Source organism: Canis aureus, chromosome 18, assembly GCF_053574225.1.
Source record: "Canis aureus isolate CA01 chromosome 18, VMU_Caureus_v.1.0, whole genome shotgun sequence".
Taxonomy (NCBI): domain Eukaryota; kingdom Metazoa; phylum Chordata; class Mammalia; order Carnivora; family Canidae; genus Canis; species Canis aureus.
In genome coordinates, this window is record NC_135628.1 from 29,930,269 (window position 1) to 29,949,706 (window position 19,438).

A 19,438-nucleotide genomic window follows, 5' to 3' on the forward strand; every position below is an offset into this window, starting at 1 on the left:
TTATTAGAATCTCAATTTCTTTTTTTTGTTGTTTATATATTTTTTAATTGGAGTTTATTTCTATTTGAATTAGCTCCAGGCTTCCAAGTAAGAAGAAATAATAGTGAAAATTGGCATGTCTGGTTTTTTCTCCTATTTTTAATAGAAGTATTTTTAGCTCTTTATTTTTTATGATATTGCTATTGTTTTTAGATTGCTGAATGCCACTCTTTGTCTTGTTTTAGTTTTTATTTCTACTTTTTCTGATAGACTGTTCTTTTCTCTCTCTCTTTTTTAGATTTTGTTTAAATTCACGTTAACATGTAGTGTATTACTTGCTTTAGGGATAGAATTTAGCAATTCATCAATTGCAAATAACATCCATCAAGTGCTCATCACCCAAATTACCCTGCCCGCTCACCCATTCCAGAGTGGCTGCACCAATTTACATGTTATAGCCATTCTTGATTCCTTTTTGAGTTTTTGCATTTATCAATAATCTCTTTGCCCATCTCTTTATTTTCAATCTTTATTATTTCATTTTAGTAGGGTAACTACTGCTATACTCCTATGTTTATAAACCCGTGTAGGTGTGCTCTGTTCTCTAACCCAAAATGATAGTCTCTGGTTTTTAACAGATATTTAGCTTATGTGTATATAGGATTACTGATAAACTTGATTGCATTCCTCCTCTTTTACCTTATTTTTTTTACGCTTTGTTTTACTTCATGGTTGGTGGATGTTTTTGCTTGTGCTTGCGTGTAGTGTGTGTGTGTGTTTCCTTAACATGGCTGGCCTGGTCATATCAGAGTACATCTTTTTCTTCTTTTATTAATTTGAAAGGTCAAGAATGCTTTCCCATTCCACTAATGCTTATCTCCTATTCACAGTACTCCTAATTAAACCCGTATTTGTCACTTCCTTGAAAGCAAGAACAAAACTATCCCCATGGCCCACCCCCAAGGCACTGCATTTGCCTATTTAGCAGTTCTAACATGAGAAAATCCTCCTAAGTCATGTATTTCTCCACAATTTCTGTTTTTGCCTTGTCAGACAACACGCCTTTCCTTTCTTCTTCCACCACTGCTACCAGCTGTGGACTTTGCTGAGAGAGTTTAGTATTTTTAGTATCAAAATGTTATTAGACTGTCATTCACCATGAGTTACTTCTCTTTCACTAATCCTCACGATCAACACAGTAATTTCTGAGTCGTGTTGCTGCCACCCATTATTCGGGTTAACCATCTCTGCTGCTAACGGCTGGTGTGCTCCATTCCCCCACCATCTTCAGCTCTCTGTTCCCATTTAGGTTTGGGTTACAGGACCTTCTCAGATTGAATATGGTTGGAATATGGTTTGGAACCTATCATAACCGAAATTACTTTTCTCTCTGGAATGGGAGCTGTACCAGGGCTAGTTTCATGGTCCTTGTATCTGTTCTGTTCCTCAGTCATATATAGAAGTTACTTCATGCTTTTGTAAATGTTTGGAAATGAGAATTTATTTTCCTTTGTAAACTTTCCATTTCTCATTCTGGAAGGGTGTTTCAATTTCAGTTTATCCTAAAAAATAAAAAAATTTTTACTAAGATGTGTTTAGTTGTGTGTGTGCGTGTTCTCATTAATCCTGCCCAGGACCAACTCAGTGAGCCCATTCAGTCAGGAAGACTCAAGTCTAGAGAAGGTAATACTGGCCCCAGATGATACACTGACCGCCCACCGTCCTGCCCAGCATTTATTTTCTGTAATAATAGTACTATTTTATTTGTATTTATTCAGAATTAAGTAATTTAATTTAACACCAGTAAAACTAAATATTTAATTGTTTCAATTATAAACACAAATGTAAATTAAGTTAGTTTATGAACTTTAAATATATATCACTCTAATAACATTAATTGTTAGCAGCTTAGTTAAAATAAAATATTAAGATAATCTAAGCATTATCTAAAATGTAAAAAAGATTAACCCTGAAGTTAAGTAAAAATAAAGTAATATTATGTTGTCCTTCTTACAAAAGAGACTTCTAGTCCAATGATAGTGTCATTGTTATATAGCCAGTATTTTTACGTACAAATATTGCCAACTGTTCATGGGGATTTTCCTGACTATATTAGTGGAGAGATTGACAAGAAAATATAGCAACAAGCTTAATCCATATTTCCCCCCATTTCCTTTACTTTCAGCTCTTTCTCTATTGATTTTGATTTTTTGTAGGAGCTATTTTATTTTTTTAATTGAATTTAATTTTATTTAAATTCAAGTAACATATAGTATATTATTAGTTTCAGAGGTAGAGTTCAGTGATTCATCAGTTATATGTAACACCCAGTGCTCGTTACATACATGCCCTCCTTAATGCCCATCATCCAGTTACCCCATCCCTTCACTCCCTTTTTAGTAGTGATTTTAGAACGCTTTTTAAAATTATTATTATTAAATAGCATCACACATCTGCTAATGGAAGCTGGATATAGGTTGTGTTTTAAGAAAACAATGTAGTCTGTCTTCATCTCTCGTTCCTTCCTGTACAGTTACAAATTCCCACACACAGGGACCTGTGTTAATTTTGATGCTGTCATGTTCATTTCCTGCTTATAGTAGGGGATTTGCTTGATTCTAAGTGTCTTTCCCTTTATGAACATTATGGAGGTGGAGATGATTGTTTGCCTAACAGAGCATCTCATATTTTTAACGTATGCTATTACTGTTTGACTTCTCAAGATACATATGTTGGAGCTTTCTGATCAATTTAAAAAAAGGAAAGGCAAAAAGGAAGAACAAACAAACCAACCTGGTGTTTCGGTACTTAAGAACAGCATTGAATACCAAAAACGAGATTGTGATCACCACTAAAATTTCCCTTCACATGAGGGACATATTTTTCTATCATTTGTTTAATTATTAATTCCCTATCCATTTCTCTTTTTCTCTCAGGGATTTCTATTATTTTTCACCTTTACATTTCCTGGATCCTCCCTACAGCTCTCATCTCTTCCATAATAATTTATTTCCATTTCCTCATTTTTCTCTGTTTTGAGATATTACATCTACTCCATCTTCAACATTACTATTCTAGTCTTCAGTAGTAACCTGGATTACCTCTTTCAGTTTGTCTGTTAATTTTATTTTAATTTTTTTTTGTCTATTTTAAATTTTCGAATCTTTCTGTAGTCCACGAAACTTTACATTTTGTAATTGGTCTACTTAATTTCAGTGTTCTAATTTGGTGATACGGCTGTGGTTCGGTTGTGGTTGTGGTCCATGTTGTAAGTATACTTCCCACCACAGAAGCCATCTGTTGGAGGCAATGCATAGTCTTCTGTGATGCTGGATCCCCTTGGGTACTTTGCTCTATATCTTCTAGGCAGCCAGGTAGAGCTGACATAATTATGGAGTAGTGAAGGGAAGGGCCACTGTCTCTACACCTGTGGGCCCAGGGTCAGCAAATCAGTAGATATTTTGCCCTCACTGAGACACAAGTGGGAAACTGCTGTACTCTATGAAATCCCAGGCAAGCAGGGCTCTCTACCAGCCTCAAGTACCCCAGTCCACCCTGTCTGCAGTGCAATCCCCCTGCAGATCACCTTTGTCAGCTGGATCAAGCAGACACTCCTAAGACTATGCACAAGTGGTTAGGGACCACATAGGCCACCCAACTCTCTGGGAGCCCCAGTGCCTGAACCTACTTCCCAGGACTCTCTGCTGCTGGGAGGCAGGTTCCTTTGCCTTCTGCAGGCAGAAAAGAGGAAGAAGTCTCTCCTCCAAAGATCCCAAAAGCCTGCACCTGTGAAAGTGCCTTGCAGGTTCGGCCTGCTTGTCCTAGAGTGGCCACTTCCTTGCCCCAGAGAGTTAGTGGTGAGGGAGCTGGAGATGGGGAAGTGACAGGAATACACATTCAGGCCACCAGCTTTTCCATAGACAGTTTTGCTTTCATAGAACCAGTTTTACCTCTAGAGATGGCTTAGACAAGTGGCATAGGGATCTTTAAGAAGCCATACTGTGAATTCCAAGCTTATGCCAGCAAAACTTTTTCTCTAATTCATTTTATATATATATATTTTTTAATTTATGATAGTCAGAGAGACAGAGAGGCAGAGACACAGGCAGAGGGAGAAGCAGGCTCCATGCACCGGGAGCCTGACGTGGGATTCGATCCAGGGTCTCCCGGATCGCGCCCTGGGCCAAAGGCAGGCGCCAAACCGCTGCGCCACCCAGGGATCCCTCTAATTCATTTTACAAAGAGACCAAGCTTTTCTCAAATTTGGGGAGATGAGTATATTGTTATTATTATTATTAACTTTTTATAGAATAAATTTATATTTTGTGTAAAGAAAGCTAGATGTGATTAGGAAAGAATGACCATTTCTGTAAGGGTGTAAGAAGATACATTTAAATTTAATTGAAAACAAGCAACTTATATCAAATATTTAGGGTCAATTATAAATTGAAATCCATTTTTTTGTATCCACATAATCTTCATATGTACTATAGATTCTGTGTCTTTAAAAGGGAATTATGTTTTGGACTTCACAAAGCATGCTTATAAATGTTCCTCAAAACATTTTGCCCCTCCTTCTCCTCTTCTACTCTCTTTTCCTGAAAATTAAAGACATTGATGCATGTTTACTTCATGAGAATACAGCAACATAAATAATAAAAAAATGGAAAATGTCACATTTTGAATAATAAAATAACAAATTTCCTGTTTTTCTATTAAAAGGTCAACATGATTGTGTGACTATAATCAACAATTTCTTTCCTCGAGAGAGATTGGATTATTACACTAAACCCCAGGGACTGGATAAAGAGCCAAAACTGCCTCCAAAGTTGGCAGGCCCACTGCACAAAATTATTACTACAACAAACCTTCATCCTGTCAAGGTAGTGTTTGCTTTTTATTTAAATATTGCTTCAGAGTTTAAACTGCTCTTAATTATATAAGATCATCATCGTCTTGGTTGGATCTTGCCGATGTGGAGCTTGAAATGGGGCCTGTTGTTCAGTTGTTACAGTGAAGGGGTGGGTGCTCTCAGTTGAAACCTGAAAGAGAGTGAGGGACACAGACTGGACCAGGAGGAAAAGCTAGGCAAAGAGGTGGGTTCAGCTGAAGCCTACCTTCCACCTCATCTCACTGGGAGCTCTGAACTGTTAGGGCTCCAGAGAGGCAAGGGAGCAGGCTTTTGTATCACTCAGTTGCCATTAACTGAGGCCTGTCCCCTGAAGGAGAGGACATGCTCCCAGGTACTGCCAACCAAGAAGGCAACTACCGATGGATAAAGGCAGGTTTCTGGAGCAGGAGGCAGCTCTGAGCCCATAGCAGCCAATACTCGCAGAAGCTGGAACCTGGTACACAGACTGGTGTGGGGATTTTGGAAGGGTAGGATATAACAATTATCCTATCAGCAAATGTTCTGAAATCATGAGCACGTATTTTAATGCAAGTAGCTATTTGATGCCTTTAAGTAATATAGCTCTTCCAGTATTAGTCAAATCACACAGATGATCCAACTTTTTAGACCAACCTGGAAGTTCATTTGGCTTAACAGAGACACTTCAAGAGCCATTCTGAACTATTTTCAGTGCTCTTTTCTTCATAGTTTACATAAAGCCTTTTTTTGTTTACAAAAAATTTTTTTAACTTTATTTTTTATAAATCAATCCAAATGAGTATAGTTTTCTCAAGGAACCGTTACAGAAAACTCTGTGTGTGCTACCCATAGAATTCTTTTTCAAAAAAAAAAAAAAGAATTCTTTTTCAAATTTCAATTATTCATATCTTTCTTCGTAATATATGTAGATTTGAAAGTAATTCAGAACTATCTGGTGAGCAAGATGGTAAATTGGATCAAAGATTGAGGTTTTCCCTTAATACAAAATGTTACTCTAAATGCAATGAAATAGATTTCCCTTAAAGTCTATTATAGTGAATCTGTGGAACATCCGGAACACCATTAAAATAAGTGGACAGTTCTCATAAAGTGACTCTTTTGAAGACTGACACTCATTTTGAAGGTGTAAGTTCCAAATTATATGTCCGGTTATTACTTTATTGATGTTTCACTTTGCATACAGACTTTGAAGCTTAAGAAACAAACCAACAAAACATACCTGTCATATGGCATTCCACCCAAATGAGTTTTCTTGGCCAGCAAGAAGGATGACAAACTAGCAGATCCTCTTCCATAAGATAGACTAGTGGAGTCTATTCTGTTTTTTATTTCAAAACTCAAATGTTTTACTACACATCCTGAAAGAACCCCAGGAGGTAACACTTGTTGTGAACCTAAGTGGGGAAAAAAAGAAATTCAGCCATGAACTGAATGTTTATATTTATGATGGAGATTACATGGAACTTAGAATTTAACCTTTAAAAAATATTTAGCTTCAGTATCAATAGTTTGTTTTTTTTCCCCCAGCATATAAAGGTGAAGAGAGAACCTCTATATAGGAACTAACTCCTTGTCCATGGCATTCTTTTTTTAGAGGTGGGACAGGCTGGGGTGGGAAGACAAGAATTTTCCTAGGGATATAGTATTTCTCGATGTAGAAAATATGTGTGGTTTTACAAGGCCCTTGTGGTCCTTCCAGCCTGAGCATTATAGGATCTTCTAGTTTAGACTAAAGAAATTCTCTGTTTTTCTGATTCACTGTCTTTTATATCTATGTTTCTACCCCCTTGAGCTTGCAATAATCTCAATAATTGTGATAATTGAGCCTTTGGAGTATTTTTTTTATTTTACATGGAACCTAGACTCTCAGGTTAAATGGCTTAAGAATTATTGTATCTCTAATTATTTTTAAAAGCACATGTTTGAATAAATTAAAATAAGGGTATATTTATGAAGGCAATAAATGGTAAAGATATAGAAACTGAAATAGCCTACGTTTTGTTTTTTTAGCACACTTGGTCTTATAAGAGACATTATTCTATGATTATAGTTCCTTTCTTCACATCAGACCTTGCTTTTTGTAGGTATAAATGATCTATTCACTTGAAAACCTTTTTTCTCCCACACTTTGGATAAAAGTTGTACGGTGCTTTTGTGGTGCCTTATTTTCAATGCTTTACCCCTTTCCAAGCCAGCCACGGTCTTCCTGGGGTATATTATAAAAAAGTAACTAACAGCCATTCTATAAAGTCCCAGACCTTTTAAAAAGCAGCACAGAAATCTTCCTCGATACACAATTCACCTTTTCACTACAGTGCACTTAACACAGCTGCATTTGCGTCAAGGGTAAATGGCTCTTGTAGCATTAAGGAGGTTTGTTTTCAACAGGGACTCTGGGAATTGTGCTGATGCCTGGAATACAGAGGTTATAGGGGGAAAAAAAAAAAAAACCAGAATCACAGAAAAAATGACAACAGAATTGAGCAGGGTCCCTAAGTAGTCAGGAGACAGATGTACCCAAGTGATCCTGTCTTTGATTATTAACTTTTTAAGCCCAGAATCGTTGGTTTGATAATTTTTTCTTAAAGGTATTTAAAAAATAAAAATAATTCAAAATGCCACTGTATGAATATATTCTAACGTTCTTTGGGAGATGAGTGGTATCAGGCTTTTATGCTTAATGGAATATGTTTATTTCTCTTCACTAATTAATAATGAGATTTTCTTTATAATGGATGGCTTTATAATGCTACAGAGATTAAAGGAAGGAAACTAGTTCAAATATTATTCTTTTGTGTGTATCTATGAAATGTTTCAGTAAGCTCATAGTAAAGCTGTAGTTGTATATCATTTTTCTTTAGGTATAGTGGTGCATATTATGAAATAAATAAAGCCTACTGTCATAACAAAGAAAAAATCATTAGTCTGGGTTCTGAGATTTTTTTTTAAGTTTTTACTTTTAAGTTTAACATCCTATGGTTTGATAATAAATGCTTTACACAAAAATATTGAATAGTTTCAAATGGTGGCAGTTGACAGTAGAAATATAAACATGTAATTAATGAGCCTTCCCTGCCAAAAGTTAATTTTTGATAAGTCATCGGCAAATTTATCAACAAGGCTTTTCATTATACTTATTTCTTGACCCCTCATTTATTTTTGAGTGCTATACTTTAAGTAAAATATTAGATTATATATTAATCTAGTAATATCAAAAATAAGTACAAATAATATTTTGATTTCACAAGAATACTTAATCTATGTTAAATTTCCAGGTAGGAGACTAGGCATGGGATTTACATAAGTTAACAAATGGTCTTTCTTCATGTCTGAAGAAAAGGATCTAATTCATGAAATCTGCTATCTGTAATTCCCTGACATTTACATTACCCAGGATAGGTAGTTAGCTGTAACACATAGGTTAACAAACACTGACTTCTCTGTGAATACAATTGTGCCCATGTTATGCATGTGTTTACATTACTGTTATGTCATACCCTGTGCAGACCTTCAGGTAGGTAATTATCCGATTACAAAGCCAGTAAAAAATACTCCTTACACTGATTTTGTACTTAATCTGTGCATATATAAGATGTGTGGGACTCATAATGCATCATATTTGATAACTCTCTAATATTCCTCTTTTTAAGGCTATTTTTGCTTTCCTCTTTGACCTATTCTCATCACCATAGAAGATTAGAAGCATATCATAAAAATTTCCACAGAGAAATATAGTTAATTGGAAAGTAATACACTTTTTATTTTTAGACTTAGTTCCTTTAAAATTTCATTTCCTTAGAATTAATAAGAATTAATGAGAATTACAGTACTCCTAGCTGTGAAATTCTAGTAATGTTAGCTATAAGTAGTGATTGCTTGAATTGATTCTGTATATAAAGCATATGTAAATATGCTGTGTTTAGCTTTAGTAAAAGTGCTTTTAACAGAGAATCTAAAGCCATAACTCTCAGTGGAATAATAACACCTGGTTCAGCCTGATGACAGATCATGGGACAGCTTATATATACAGATTTCAAGAAATCTCATGATGCCAGGGTCCTTCTATATTAGTTTTTTCACTTTGATCATTGGCAATTTGCATTCTAATTTGAATTAACCTAGTAAATGTATAACCCTAAGAAAGATTTTATTTGGTTATCTGTTGAAATCAACCAAAACTAAAAATCTAATTTGTACAATGAAAAGCCTCTCATGGAATTTCTAAGGTCATTGGAATTTCTTCTAGATCGTGATGCTTATAAATGAGAATCCTCTGCTGGCAGAAGAAACCGCTCTGAATAAATGCTACAAAGTGATGGATTTAATTTGTGAGAAATGTATGAAGCAAAGAGACATGAATGAAGTATTGGCTATGAAAATGCATTACATCAGCTGTATCTTTCAGAAATGCATTAACTTCTTAAAAGATGGAGAGAATAAACTGGACACTCTGATCAAAAGGTACTGTTTCTCCCATGTCATGTGTAAAATATACCCAAATGGATAATGTTTTGTTATATGAAGACTCATTATAGATTAAAATATTAAGCATTTTAGCAGTAGTTGTTATTGTTGGGTTCATAGTCTGTAGGAAATAAGAGGCAATGCTATATTTAGATTGAGTGATTTTTCAGTACTTTACTTTTTCAATGATATTTTTGTTATCCCCAGTTTACAGGTGAGGAATCTGAAGTTTGGAGAAGTTAAGTAGATGTGTAAAAGGTAGAAAGTAACCCAAGTCCAACTTTGAGGATGGGTATGCCATGCCGTAGGTTGTGGCTCTGGATTCATAATGGTGCTCAGCTTATCTCCATTACTGAACCTGGGAGAGCTGCATGTTATCCTTGTTCTCTGACCACCAAGGGTCAAATTCCTCCATAGTTTTACTGAGAAAAGTGAACTATGTCAGAAGGGTGTAACTTAATGAGAGTTTTCACACTTGGTACAAATAACTGGCATGGTAATAAGTAACTAGCTAATCCGGTAACGGTGGTTAGTGTGTTTTATGGCAGGGCCTGTAAACCTGATATGGGCTAGCCTAACATGCAGGTAGAACAGCAGTTTGAATTAGTCTATCCTCATGATTTGAAGAGACCATGAAAATCTTAAGTAGCAAAGAAACTAAAAGTTCATGGGTTCAGTTGGGAGGAAATGCTTCGAGATTCAACTTCAGTTACTTTATAAAAAATATCTTTCAGCTTGTTAAAAGGCCGAGCTTCTGATGGCTTTCCCGTATATCAAGAAAAGATCATAAGAGAAAGTATCAGAAAATTTCCTTACTGTGAAGCCACACTCCTCCAGCAGCTGGTGCGAAGCATTGCTCCTGTTGAAATTGTAAGGCTCCTCATAACTAAGTTAACTCTACCAGTAAGACCTAATTACCCTATTTTGTACAATCACAGGCAAGTTCTCTTTAGCATTAGTTTATTAATAATTTATTTACTTAACAGAAAAATAATTATTTGTTATTTTGGACAGTTTTCAGGAATAGACATGGCAATGGATATACCTTTAACCCTGTTTCTGTTCATCTGTTTCCCACTCTTGATCCCCTTCTTTCATTTTTATATATATAGCTCATGGTTTAATAAATAGTATTTTCCTATGTTGGAATGTAGATGGTTACATGGAAAATTACATTTTAAAGACCTCTGTGAAATCTATAAAGGTGGGTACACTTGCTATGTAATACAGATACACACATGTACACTTGTAACTCATGAAAAACCAGTACAAAGTCCCACACTGGATGAAGGTAGGAAATGATTATTGATGGTGTCTGCTTGGTTGGAGATATGAAGGGATGAGTCATGGGGAGGCTCATTGTATGTCCTCATACAGTCTCAAGGTATGTCTCAGCTTCTTATATTCTACCTTAAGGCCTCTGATAAAATTTTCCATACTTCTCAAAATTACATTCATACTTCCCAGCTATAGGAAGTAAATGTCAACTTATTATCTGTTCTTTGAATTATTTATTGCCCTTTTTCCATATATTTAAGTAGTATTTCCTAAGATACTCCCTGTTTGAACACATTTCTGTTCACTGTAGCTACACCAGTCATGCTTTAATATATTTCAATCAAAACCTTTATCACCTTTTTCTATTGGGTAAGAAATTGATCCTGACACTAGTCCCATCCATGGCTTCCTCCTGCCCTCAGGCAGTGTGGGTTCTTCTCTGCCTCCTCTAGGCTGTCCCATCCTTCTCACTGAGAAAAATAAGGACAAGTGGATTCTAGATGTTTCTTCCTACATTAAGAATCTATTCAGAACCATGAAATAAGAAAGACCTCAAGAGACTGGATGGTTTCATGAAGTTCACGCACTGATTTGTCCCTGAGAGTTCTCCATGATTTCATATAGAGATTTTTTTTTTTACCCTTACTTTTTAATATAGTTGGCTATTTGGCATTTGGGCATTTAGAAGATTAAATTTAGCAGCTTATGAGGGTGGTTTGTCAATTATGAATGTGTTTTGGTACACCTATCAAACTCTAGCTAACCACAAATTAAATCAGTAGGGTTTATTATTTCCCATATACTCAGAAGTGTAAAAGTAGGTAGGCAAGATCTGTCACAGTGGCTCAAGAATCGATTCCCATTTTTTCACCCAATATTCTTTAGCTGTAAAGATGATTATACACATGCTTATGACCTCATGGTTGCAATGCATCGGATGCTCTTCCTCCAAGCTCACATTTTTATCTCAGGCAGGCAAGAAAAAGGAAAGGGGTCTATCGTGGCAAACACGAGCTCTCTCAGAAACCTGTGCAATGTGACTATTCTTAGCTTCACAGGTTGTCTGGGGGGCAATGAGCAGTTTCGGCTGGCCTAAACCATGTTATGCTGAATGAAATTATGCTTCTCTTAGTGAAGTGGTTGTGGGAACAGATGCCGAGAAGCAGCTAGCACTGCCTCCAGGGGGTGTTTCCAACACTAACAAGAGGTAGCTGACATTCCACCTTCCAAGGGGAAAACAGCAAAACTAAAAATAGCCCAGATGTACTTTAAAAAAAGTCAAAGCAGACCATTGTGGGGTTGAACAATTCATTGTAGCTCTGTATCATGGAATGATTATCATTCAAGTTTATGCAGTGTAATTGTTAATGTTTATCTTAGTGATATGAGTCATTGAGAAAAGGTTTATGAATAGAGATGAGATGGTATATCATGCATTTTAGAAAACTTTCTCTCCTTAAAATTTTTGTTCTTTAAGAGTTACATATTCTCTCTTGAAAACTTTATTTATCTGGAACACTTGTGGTTGTGAATGTCCCAGTTAGCCACTCTTTACTTTCTAATGCGTTTTGTTCAACTCACGAGTTCACAAGCCTCTGAAGCAGTATTATTTCCTGTGGCCTGGTAATTCTCAGGGTTGGCTGCTGTGCCATGAGGATCGCCTGTGGCACTTTCTCGCACCGTGGATGCCTGGGCCCTCCTGCAGAGCTTTTGGAACTGTCTGCCTGCGGTGGGTCTCTGGCCTCTCCCTGTCACAAAGCTCAGCAGGACGTGTGGGGCATGGCTGCATTTAAGAAGTGTTGCATCAGCATTGTAACAGAGAATTCTATTAAAGATGTTTTGCTTTATCAACTGACAGCATATATTTTAACTTCTGAAAGACTAGCTAATGTCTCTGATTTTATAGGGTATGTTCATTTTTAAGTTGAATATCTTTCCATGGGAAGAGCTCTGGTAACCTAAACAAATTCTTACTTAAGGTAGAGGATGAGACTTTATGTAAGAAAGAGTTCGGGATCCTTGGGTGGCTCAGCGATTGGGCGTCTGCCTTTGGCCCAGGGCCTGATCCTGGGGACCCGGGATCGAGTCCCACATCGGGCTCCCTGCATGGAGCCTGCTTCTCCCTCTGCCTATGTCTCTGCCTCTCTCTCTCTCTCTGTGTGTGTGTCTCTCATGAATAAATAAATAAAATCTTTAGAAAAAAAAAAAAAGAAGAAAGAGTTCTTGCCACCTAACAGTGACAAGATGCCATGTCGTTATTCAGCCATACCATCAATTCGTTTCTGAAGCAGTAGTTCACACAAACGGCCATGCTTTTATAAGGTAATGCAGATAAAGTCTGTGTCATTGCTAGCCATATAGATATTGTCTCTGTGTGCCTGCTTCTAGACAACATTGTTTATGAAGTGTCATCTCTGTAGTCTTTCCATGGTGATTTTCAAGTGTGTTTTTCTCTTCTTCATACCTATTCTAGGGTTCTGATCCTACTGCATTCTCTGTACTTACCCAAGCCATCACTGGTCAGGTGGGTTTTGTGGATGTTGAATTTTGCACTACCTGTGGCGAAAAGGGAGCAAGTAAAAGATGTTCCGTATGCAAGATGGTAAGAGTGAAGTTCTTTGAAGTTCATTGATCTGGCTTAGATTTCATATCCAACTTGAAGTTTTAATATTCTCTAAATAGAATGGTTGAAAAAAACATATAATGGTTGACATTAGTTTTCTAATACATTTTAATATAGTGTAAATTCTAATTCAATGCATCTAATACTTAAAAGTAATTTTGGAAGAGAAGAATGGATAAATGTAGGTCTGTGCCCTATCTTCTGTCAGTCTTGTAGGCTGCCCCAGCTTCTGCACAGACCACTTCTAGGAGAGAAAGAATATGAGTAAATGAAGGAATGAAGGAGGGAAAGATTCTCTGTAAGGGATTGAGACAGGTGCTGATATAAGGACCTAGAATAGGACAGTTCATAAATATGCAATCTTAAATCTTCTGATGGTGACTTGAACTGTAATCTCTTCATCATCTCTCCCTTGTAAAACTACAACTCCCTTCCTACTGCCACCAATCTTTAAGCTCTCTGAACTATACTCCCCACTTCTGGCAGCATTATCTTTGGAATGCATGTATCTTCTCACACACACTATCACAAGGATTCTCTGTACATTCAGTGTACCCTATAAATTATGTTAATTAATTAATTGAATTATATTAATTTCCTATTGTTTGTAAAGTTAGCATTCTTAAGCATCTTCATCATACCCATTACATTTTGATTTAACTAATTAGTCCTCCAGCTTCATCTCCTTTAATTACTTCTTTGAACCTCAATTCAAAGGGTTGTGAAATGGGGTTGTTGAAATGGGGTTGAAATGGGGTTGTTGTGAGAATTCATTGAGACCATCTACATTGGTTAACTGTCGCTGCATATAAAACACTTAAAACAATCATTTGCTAATTTCCCATGTTGGCAGTTGGCTGGGGTTAGCTGGGGCACTTTTTCTCCACATATCGCTTATCCTCTTTGGACCAGCAGACCAGGCTGAGCCGGCTCTAATTATGATGGCAGAGGTAAAAGTGAACAAGTAGAAACACATGAGATCCCTTGGAAGTCTAGTCTTGAAATTGTCATGCTCTGACATTCCTTTGGCCAAAACACACCACATAGCCAAGTTTAAAGTGAATTCTCCTTCCCTTCAGTGAAAAGAACTTTGAAGTCACATGGGAAAGTGTATACATGAAGGGAAAAATAAGAGTCAGGACCAATGAAACAATCTACAGTATATGTTCTTTTTATATAAAGGGCTTAGCATGGTGTTTGGCATATAATCTTGCAAAATTCTAAACTCCATTTACACAAACTTTTTGCTGTCCTTCAACATATAATTCACTTTCCTAATTGCATTTTTGTGTAAGATAATCTCTCTGCTTGGAATGCTTCTTTCCCATTTCTCTGTTGACTGACTCCCTTCATTTAGAGTGAGTCACTGCTTCCTCTGTGCTCCTATCACTGTTATGACCTATACTAGGATGTAAATCATGTTGTTGAGTATCTGCCTCTCTCAATGCTGCTCCATCCAGCTTTTTCTTAACCCTAGTTTCCTCTGAGACAACTATCTTCCTTGTCATTGTATAATTCTGACACATAGTAGGCTCTTCATAAATCATTTGTTAGTCTTTGGTAGACCACTTATTATATATCCATTGTTATAAAGTGTAAGCTAAAAATTAAAAATATAAATTAGTGTGCATCATGGTTTTAACAGAAAGCTTGGGGCTACCTGGGGGGTATAGTTGGTTGAATGTCCAACTCTTGGTTTCGGCTCAGGTCTTGATCTCAGGGTCGTAGGATCAAGCCCTGTGTTGGGCTCCACACTCAGCATGGACTGCTTGGGACTCTCTCTTCCTCTGCTCAGGACTGCTTGGGACTCTCTCTTCCTCTGCTCAACCTCCTTCTCCCTGCTCTGGCATGCTCACTCTCTATCAAAATAAATACATCTTTAAAAAAATAAAAATAAAGGAAAGCACGGGAAACCACATTTTTTTACAGTATAGTTCTTGGTTTAATGACGTAGTTGGAATATCATGCAATCACAGCTCTTGAAGTGAAATAAACTTACAACTGTTTTCAGGTAATATATTGTGATCAAACCTGCCAGAAAACACACTGGTTTGCACATAAGAAAATCTGTAAGAATCTAAAGGACATTTATGAAAAACAACAATTGGAAGCTGCCAAAGAAAAGAGTGAAGAGGAAAACAGTAAGTATATAAAAAGCGATATATATACTGCTCCTCATTGGGAAGAATGATATTATTAATGATATTAACAAAGGCACCAAGGAACCAAGTCTTCTTTGGGGTGGGAGGGGACCAAGGAGACTTGGAGATGACCAATAGAAGAATGACATTTAAATGTGTACTTATTTAGGGTTGTTGGGATAATGTATAGAATATGGTTAGCCTAGAAGTCACTGGAAGACAGAGAGGTATAGAATTCTAAGGAATAGTTTATTCTGTATTCTACATTCTGACTCATGAGAATGCTCTGCAGCAATGGGACTCTAGATAAGTATTTACTTATATTTGCTCACAAAGGATGTTAAGGTCTTTGACTAAGGAAATAATTAAATTTCCCCTCATGGCTACCCAAGGATTTCAAGGTTGGGAACATTTATTTATCTATTTATTTTAATTAAAGTACAAAGGTTTGGTGAAATTATAGAGTAAATTTATAAATTACAGATTACATTGCAGATCAAATGTACAGATTAAGTTTCTATAAGTGTCTGGGCATTGAGTTCCATATTATTTTTTCTCTCCCTCCCTTATGAGGTGTATGACTCATTTTTACCAGAAAGTGAATTGCTTCAGCAATGATTCACAGACTATAGTAGAAAACCACCTCCACTCCTGTGCCTCACCCCTGAGAATATATCATAGGTTCTGCAGAGTGCATCTAGTTTGAAAAAGTTGCCCAGTTGACTCTGATACAAAGTACTTCCACATCCCCCCTCAGAAGACCGCATTGCCTTTACGACCTGCTTGAAAAACGGTATTAGTAGAATTGAATGATTTGCACAAAATTAAACTTAATTTGTACAAATAAATTGTTAAGAGAATAGTCAGGCTTTCTGACTGCTGTGCTTTCTTCTGTTTTCTGGACCAAGGAAACAACCCTGCACAGGCAATAACCTACCCAAAGACTTCAAGCTAATTCATGGCAAAGCTGGATTTGAATGCACATTTTGTCAGACCCAGACAAGCATTTCGATTTAAGGCCTGGCTGTGGAGCCAGAGGCCTGAGTCCAAATCCTGCTGCTGCTGCTGTACTGGCTGTGAAATTCTGAGCAAGTTGCCAAACCCTTCTCTCTCGTTTTCCCCATTTGTTAAAAATCATGATAATAATGATAGCAGAAATCATTTACCTCACATGGCTGTTGTGAGGATTAAATAGTTTATTTAATACAAGTAAAGCATTTAGAAGAGAGACTGATACCTGGTAGGAATAACAAAATGACCTTTTTTTTCCCCCTTTTTATCAGATGGCAAACTTGATGTCAATTCTAATTGTGTTAATGAAGAGCAGCCAGAGGCTGAAGCAGGAATCTCCCAAGAGGATTGTAACCCTAAGGATTCTGTGGAAGGGGAGAAAGAACACCCTCAGAATGCAGCTGGGTTGGATGGCTTACAGGATGCTCCTGCAGGTCCACAGGAATCTGAGGAGTGAAAGCCAGAGCAGGTGCCATCATGGACGGTTCATACCCTGGCAGGTAGCTGGAAAGCTCATGTGACTGTGTCCTCACTGCCTCGTGACACCGCATGGCACCATGGCAGGATTCCATGTTTCCTAGAATAGATGCCTTCAAGCAAAGCTCTGTCTACCATGCCCTGATTTCCTAATGATTGCTGTACTGTAATTGGACAGATACTCCAAGGGAAAATTTTTATTTCAAAGTATCAAAGAAACATTTTTATTCCCTTTCTGAGGCCAGCTTCCCAGCCATTGTTCTCAAAGCCAAAGAAATCCCTTTAAAGAAGAAATATAGGCTCTGGGGAACAAAGGGACAAGCAAAACAGGTGTAGGAGAGAGATCTTCAGAAAGGATTTTCTAGCCACTGAGATGGGTAAATGAATCATAACTTATATGTGAATAAGATGCATATAAATAGCATTTACAATAGTGAAGTCTTACTTATTTAGATGCAATGACATGAAGCAAAAAGTTGTATGTTACAGGATCTGTCACAGTTCAGCTCACTGTAGTTTTATATAGAAACAATCCTGAGCAGTCTAAACTTTATATGGTTCTTGCAGTCACGTTTTATCTTTAGTATTTGTACCTTCAGAAATGTCAGAACTAAGGCCTAGCCACGATTATTTCAGCATGTGCATTAAAAAGGATGTTTCATGAAATTTCAGATTAAATAATGGCTAAACATAGTGTGTCCCCAGTTATAAAACCAATTCATGTGCCATATTCTACTTGAAAGACTTTTATCTTCCTGTAAGCTTTTCATTGGGCTCTTCCTGCCCAGAGACAGATTTATAACTGTCACTTTTAGAATGTGCTGGCACCAGTTTTTAGCATATGCAGTACAGAAGCAGAGCTAGGGCCTGATCGCCGAAGATAGCACTGCGTTTCAGAGTTTCTTGTGATGATTGTCAAATAAATCGTGCCTACTGATATAACCAGCTCCACATCTTGTTTCCTGGCTCATTGCTATCGAGGGATGGCAGATATTAGAGAAATATTAAGAGAACTTACATTTTGGGAAATTCAGCCAATACTAGAAAACAGAGTAATGAGTATTTCCATGTGTACAATTGTAAATCAAAATGACTGCATTTCCCACCTCACTGCACTGGTCATATTCTTCTGAGTTGCTGGCTCTCTTCTTCCTTCCTCTCAGTGACTTCTTCCAGCCCCAGCACCACACCTTCTGCACGCCCTCTAGCACGCTGCTCCAGAAAGACATTAGGTGAGCGAATTCAGTGTGAAGGGTTAACTGGGTAGGAATTCAGCAGGCAGATTGCACCTAAACTTGTCAGTTGTGACAAGCCTCACCAATCTTTTTTATGTGCATTATCTGGTTTTTAATTGTTTTTGTGTGTGTGTGTTTGTGTTACCGCCATTTTGTGTTAACATGATGCCTGTCTTCGGATACTATGGGGGGTTATGAAAAAGCAGGAAGAAATAGGAAAAGCAAGAGGTGTGGCAATGTAGAGGTACTTTTTCCCTTCATCGAAGTGAATGCTGACATGAATCAGAACTCTAACACCGCTGTAACTGCCAGTGGACGAAGGGGACTTCAGGTATAAGTCATGTCAACATTAAAATTTTCTACAGATATATTTCAGGGAAGAGGTGGTCTGAAAATGGAGTTTAAGAGACAATGATTCTGATTATACTCCCTTCCTTTATTATACATAATCTCAAATAGATGTTTCCGTTATAATACCATCAAAATAGGTGGTCATCAATTCATTTTTTTTTAAAACCATGTTGAGTTATTTTCAATAAGCTATCAAGAAATTTTTCTTGGAACACCTGGGTGGCTCAGTTGGTTAAGTGTCTGCCTTCAGCTCAGGTCATGATCCCTGGTCCTGGGATGCTACCCCCCACATGGGGCTCCCTGCTTACTGGGGAGTCTGCTTCTCCCTCTTGCTCTGCCCCTCCCCCCTGCTGCATGCTCGCTCTCTCTCTCTCAAATAAATAAATCTTTAAAATAATCCAAACACTTTGCTTCTGGGAAGCAGAATAGACATACTTTCCTCTATTTCTTCTACTAAGTAAAACTAAAATCCTGGATATTATATATCAAACAAACATAAGACTGTAGGATAGAGAAATGAGGCAGACTGGCTGGGGACCTCAGGATCCAAGCAATGACATTTTGTTTTTTCTCTGAGGCTTTTGTTTTGTTTTGTTTTGTTTTGTTTTGTTTTGTTTTGTTTTTTGCCTCATATATCCAGTAATGATGCTGAAGAAGCTGACAAGATGGACGTACCAATAGTACAGATCAAAATAAGTCCCAATAAAGGACTGCCAGATTTCAGACTCAAAACTGCAACATCAACTCATTCTTAAATTTCTGGCCTGTCTTGGCCTGCCCTGCAAATTCTGTATTTGCCAGCCCCCAAAATATCATGAACCAATTCCTTAAATCACTCTCTCTCTTTCTATGCATATACCCTATTAACTCAGTTTCTCTGGAGAACCCTGACTAGGACACCAGGTGTCTTACTTTGGGTGCTACAAAACAAATTACCATAAATTGGGGTGGCTTAAATAATAAACATGTATTTTGCATAGTTGTGGAT

General features: G+C 37.2%; 1 protein-coding gene and 1 long non-coding RNA gene across 3 annotated transcripts in view; one reads left to right on the forward strand and one right to left on the reverse strand.

The window, feature by feature from the left end:
• Window positions 1–17,815, forward strand: part of ANKMY2 (ankyrin repeat and MYND domain containing 2) — a 36,565-nt gene extending 18,750 nt beyond the window's left edge. For both annotated transcript variants that reach the window (XM_077856660.1, XM_077856661.1), the window contains exons 5-10: window positions 4,702–4,862; window positions 9,117–9,331; window positions 10,069–10,204; window positions 13,086–13,214; window positions 15,247–15,376; window positions 16,660–17,815. In XM_077856660.1, coding sequence (XP_077712786.1) covers window positions 4,702–4,862; window positions 9,117–9,331; window positions 10,069–10,204; window positions 13,086–13,214; window positions 15,247–15,376; window positions 16,660–16,844 — 956 coding nt within the window. In that variant the 3' untranslated portion in view covers window positions 16,845–17,815. The remainder of the gene's footprint in view (window positions 1–4,701; window positions 4,863–9,116; window positions 9,332–10,068; window positions 10,205–13,085; window positions 13,215–15,246; window positions 15,377–16,659) is intronic.
• LOC144288813 (uncharacterized) lies at window positions 4,689–9,900 on the reverse strand. The gene is made up of 3 exons (XR_013356808.1): window positions 7,129–9,900; window positions 6,090–6,264; window positions 4,689–5,021 (listed from the first exon to the last, which is right to left on the reverse strand). It is a non-coding gene; the product is annotated as an uncharacterized LOC144288813 (long non-coding RNA).
• Window positions 17,816–19,438: the final 1,623 nt, after the last annotated feature.